This window comes from Vespa mandarinia, chromosome 2 (genome assembly GCF_050613455.1).
Source record: "Vespa mandarinia isolate Hongniang chromosome 2, ASM5061345v1, whole genome shotgun sequence".
NCBI lineage: Eukaryota > Metazoa > Arthropoda > Insecta > Hymenoptera > Vespidae > Vespa > Vespa mandarinia.
The window spans coordinates 2,362,501-2,367,500 of record NC_140811.1 but is presented as its reverse complement, the minus strand read 5'-3'; the positions used below and the strand labels follow the sequence as shown (position 1 = coordinate 2,367,500).

Below are 5,000 nucleotides of genomic sequence, written 5' to 3'. Positions count from 1 at the left end.
AGAGTGAGAGAGAGAGAGAGAAAGAAAGAAAGAGAGATAGAAACAAAGAGTAAAAGTGAAGCAATACGACACGAGCGTGATATAATATCAGAATATGGAAACGAAAGCGTCAACGAAAGGATCATTCCATTGGAAGGACATCAATAAGCGACACGAATTGCGAAGAGAAACTTGTCCGACGCTCTCGAATGATAATAATCTCGTAGAATCATTAGAAATCAAGAAAAAACAAAACATACACACACACACACACACACAAAAACAAAAACAATAGAAAAAGAAAAGAAATGCGATATAAACGACGAACGAAATATATAGAGTGAAAGAGATAAGAGAAGCTAGAAAAGGAAAAACAAGATGACGGATCGATCGAGGAGTAAGATCTTTTGGAACTTCGATAAAGGCATTGAAGAAGATGAAATATTATAAATAAGATGGATAGATAGATAGATAAAGAAAGAAAGACAGAGAGAGAGAGAGAGAGAGAGACAGATGAGAAATGTAAAATGTGAACAAATATTACATTATGTTCTGTGAATAGAATTGTTCATCAAAAATCCATCAAAAAATTCTCCAAAAAATATCATATATTTGTCGAAGAGAAAATATATAGATGTGACATGAAGAAAGAAAGTGAGAGAAAGAGACAAAGAGGAAAATAGAAAAACAAAAAGAGAAAGAGAAAGAGAAATTTAGAAACAAATATTAAGATATTGAAAGAGACAGAATGAGATAGAGAAATAGAATAAGAGATAAATAGATAGATAGATAAAGAAAGAGAGAGAGAGAGAGAGAGAGAGAGAGAGAGAGACAGAGGGAGAGATAAAAAAAACACACCGGAGTAGAGAGAGAGAGAGAGAAAGAAAGAGAGAGAGAGAGAAACAAATTTGATTAAAAAATGAGAATGAAAGTGAGATAGAGAGAAAGAGAGAGAGAGAGAGAGAGAGAGAGAGAGAGAGATACGTCCGCGTTTCCGATTTGCAGAATCGATCCACAAAGAGGGAGGAGGCCACTACTTACGAGCTTCCTTCGGAACTAGATATCGAGTTGAGACTTCCGGCTGTATCGCTGGGCACTGATCCCACCATCATCTTGCCAGAATCGAAGCGTTGATAGAACGAATAGATCTCCTCGGAACGTTGGATGCTGCTTGGTGTACTGTTGCGTTTCCGATTCGAAAAAGCCACGACTCGTAACTCGCTGATAATGGTACCACTACCACCACCACCACCACCACCACCACCACCACCACCACCACCACCACCACTACTACCACCACTACCACCACCAATACCACTACCACCACTACCAGCAGCACCAGCAATACCAGCAACACCAATACCAGCAGCACCTATACCAAGACCACTACTACCACCAATACCACCAACACCATCAGTACCACTACTACCACCAACTCTACCAAGGATACCACCACTACCACCGACACCACCACCGAGGACGAGCATCCCGTTTTCTGCGTAATGAAAGGAAAAAAAAAGAAAAAAAAAGAAAAGAAAAGAACAAGAAGAAATAACATTCGTTCAAACTATATTATTTCATAAATGTATGAAACATATATATATATATATATATATATATATATATATATATATGTATATATATATATATGTGTTTCTTTCTCGTTGCTTCTTTTTCCTTTTTTGTTTTTTTCTCTTCATTTTTTCTCTTCATTTTCATTTCCCCCCTCCCCCCTTTCATATTTTCTTTCCTTTATTTTCTTCTTTTCTTTTCTATCATCAATATTATTATTAATATTATTGATATTAGTAAAAGTATTATTATTATTATAATAATTATTATTATTATTTTCTCCTCAGTAGATTTAATTGCCACATTCGTTTAGTAATCTCCAAAGTCCTCTCCCCCCCTTTCATTTTATATATACATACATATATATATATATATATATATATATATATATGTATATATATGTATTTTCTTTTTTCATTAATACAGTTCATGTATTATGACACGGTAACGCCTATATCGTTAGTATGGATTTAGGATATATTGAAATAGATCTGATTATTTTTCTTTTTCTTTTCTTTTTCTTTTTCTTTTTTTCTTCGACCTGATTATTTCCTCATCTCTCTCGTAATACAGCCTCTCTAAAAAAATCAGCTCACTTTCTCGCAAATCTTTCGTTCTCTCATATTTTTACTCTCTTTACATCCCTCTTCCTTTCTCTCTTTCGCTCTCTCTCTCTCTCTCTCTCTCCTTCTTTCTCCCTCTCTCTCTCTCTCTCTCTCTCTCTCTCTCTCTCTCTCTCTCTCTCTCTCTCTCTCTTTTAAACTTCACAATTTCCTATATCACGCTTTGCGAATACGTCAAAACGAATGTTAAAAGGAACTTTTTTCTTATTGAATTTGCGCGTAACAATGACGACGACTTAAATTATTTAAATGACGACGATGATAACATTGATAATGACGATAAGATGACGATGAAATCTATAAAATAAGAGGAATATAAATGCTAAGAAGATAATTTAAGAAAGAAAAGAAAAACGAAGACGCGTAAGGGATGCGCGACGAATTCGAAGTATTGTACATGGAGAAAAAAATATGGCGACACGATGGTAGAAGGGTAGGGGAGATGGCATGGGCCCAAGGCCCAAGGACTAACTAACAGTACCGTATTATCGTCAATGCAGTCAGTAGTATCGACATGATAATTTTTATCGTCGACCTGAAAAAATGTCTTACGTCAGTAATACTTCTTTCTGAGTGGCATCAATATCACATCCTGTAAAGAAAATTCGACAGAGAGTGAGAGAGTGAGAGAGAGAGAGAGAGAGAGGGAGAGAGAGAGAGAGAGAGAAAAGAGAAAGAGAATAGAACGCTGAAAGAGAAAGTAACCTGGAATGATTGAAAATTTCATTATTAAGTTTAACATTGATCATGTTCTTTTAAGGTCTCTTTCATGTGTATATATATATATTTTTTTTTCTGATTTTTTTGAAAAATCTCAACGAAATATGACGATGATAATAATAATAATATCATATGTTAATTTCACTTTCTCGATTTGGTAAATAAATAAAAAAAGTATTATAGATGAGGTAAAAGAAAAGCGAACGAAGTTGCACAAACAAAGATATTACAGATAGAAGATTATTATCTATGTATGTACATATGTATGTATGTGTGTGTATATGTATGTAAAAAGGGAAGAAGAAACATCGTGTCGTCACTGCCTAAATTGGTACTCCATTTTGACGGATAATCGCTTTGGAAAATTTTCTTATTATATATATGTATATATGTATGTATGTATGCATATATATATATATATATATATATATATATATATATACATATATTAATGAAACAAAAGCATTCTCCGAATATTGGGAAGACTTATATCGAGAAAGCAGTAGCGCCTGTATTTAAAATTATCAATTATTATATTCTAATTGTCGTAATATATATATTAGAATGATATTAGAAAATGTTTCTGAACTTACCTATGTCATTCACGTATGTATTTATATAAACATATGTTTGTTTACATCTATATATATATATATATATATATATATTTATATATATATATATATATATATATATATATATATATATATATATATATATATATATATATATATATATATATATATATATATATTTATATATATATATATATATATATATATATATATATTTATATCTCTATGTATACATTTGTGTATTCATTTATGTACGCATGTATGTATGTATGCATGTATGTATTTATATATGTATGTATTTAAAACGTTTGCTCCAAATAAATCTCATTGGTTATATAGTCGACCGGGTAAAAAAGAAATAATGAATTTTTTCGAAAGCTTTGTTCGAGGTGCTATACAACAAAATAGTTAGAGAGAGATAGAGATAAAAAGAGAGATAGAGATAGAGATAGAGATAGATAGATAGAGAGAGAGGAAAGAAGAGAGACAGAGAGAGAGAAAGAGAGAGAGAGAAAAAGAGAGAAGGAGTGAAAAAGAGAGAGATAGTGTTTGTGTGTGTAACATACGCGTCCTAAATGATAATACTAATCCACTGATGATTTTCTAAATTTATAACTAATCATCTCACTTATTCGATCACATATGTCACAAAAAGCGTCGCCACGAATTTTTCTTGTGCAAAACTAAAACTAAATTTTCCTTGAGCCATCCGACACATCGTTTTCGTGCTTTCCATAAGACGAAAAGAAAATTTTGTATATATATATATATATATATATATATATATATATATATATATATGTAAAATTTTCTTTTCATCAATTGATTAGAAATATAATTAAGAAAAATATTCATTCATTCGTTGAAATATCCCGCGATAAATGCTACGAAGTTGATCGATCGGGAAGCTCGTGCAAACATTTTTCTAAGAAATTCTAAGGAATGAAAAAAAAAAGAAATATCAAACAAAAAAATAAATAGAAAAAGAAAAGTAAAGAAAAAAAGAAAAAGAAACTATTGCAAGACCTACGTTAGTAATAACAATCGCTTTCTACGAGATCTATTGTAGTAAAGAATTAGAAAAATAGAAGAATAGAGAAAAAGAGAGAGATAAAGAGAGACAGATAGATAGAGAGAGAGCGAGAGAGAGCGAGAGAGAGAGAGAAAGAGAGAGAGAGAGAGAGAGAGAGAGAGAGAGAGAGAGAGAGAGAGAGAGAGAGGGTAGGGGAAGAAAGAGAAAGAGAAACGGGGAGAGAGAGAGAGAGAGAGAGATAGCTCCATCGTGATTATTTTCTATACAATAAAAAAGTATCGTGCAAGATTCAATAGAAAAAATACTTTTGTCGAAACGAAGATAAAAAATGATGTAATAAATCCGACGATCTAATATATTTTTTCTAAAAAATTCTAATTTAATTGTTTCATATATTTATTTTTTCACGTAACGGAAATGGAAGAAAAGAAAAGGAAAGAAATGAAATCAAAAGAATAAAAAATATTTAACAAAATCGTTATCGATCGTCGATAAAAG

General features: G+C 31.7%; 1 protein-coding gene across 1 annotated transcript in view; it reads right to left on the bottom strand.

Moving 5' to 3' along the window:
* Rim (Rab3 interacting molecule) overlaps nucleotides 1-5,000 on the bottom strand; it is a 95,411-nt gene that overhangs the window by 6,116 nt on the left and 84,295 nt on the right. Inside the window, exon 23 of the mRNA XM_085655393.1 lies at nucleotides 1,021-1,474. Within this exon, the coding sequence (XP_085511519.1) occupies nucleotides 1,021-1,474 (454 nt within the window). The remainder of the gene's footprint in view (nucleotides 1-1,020; nucleotides 1,475-5,000) is intronic.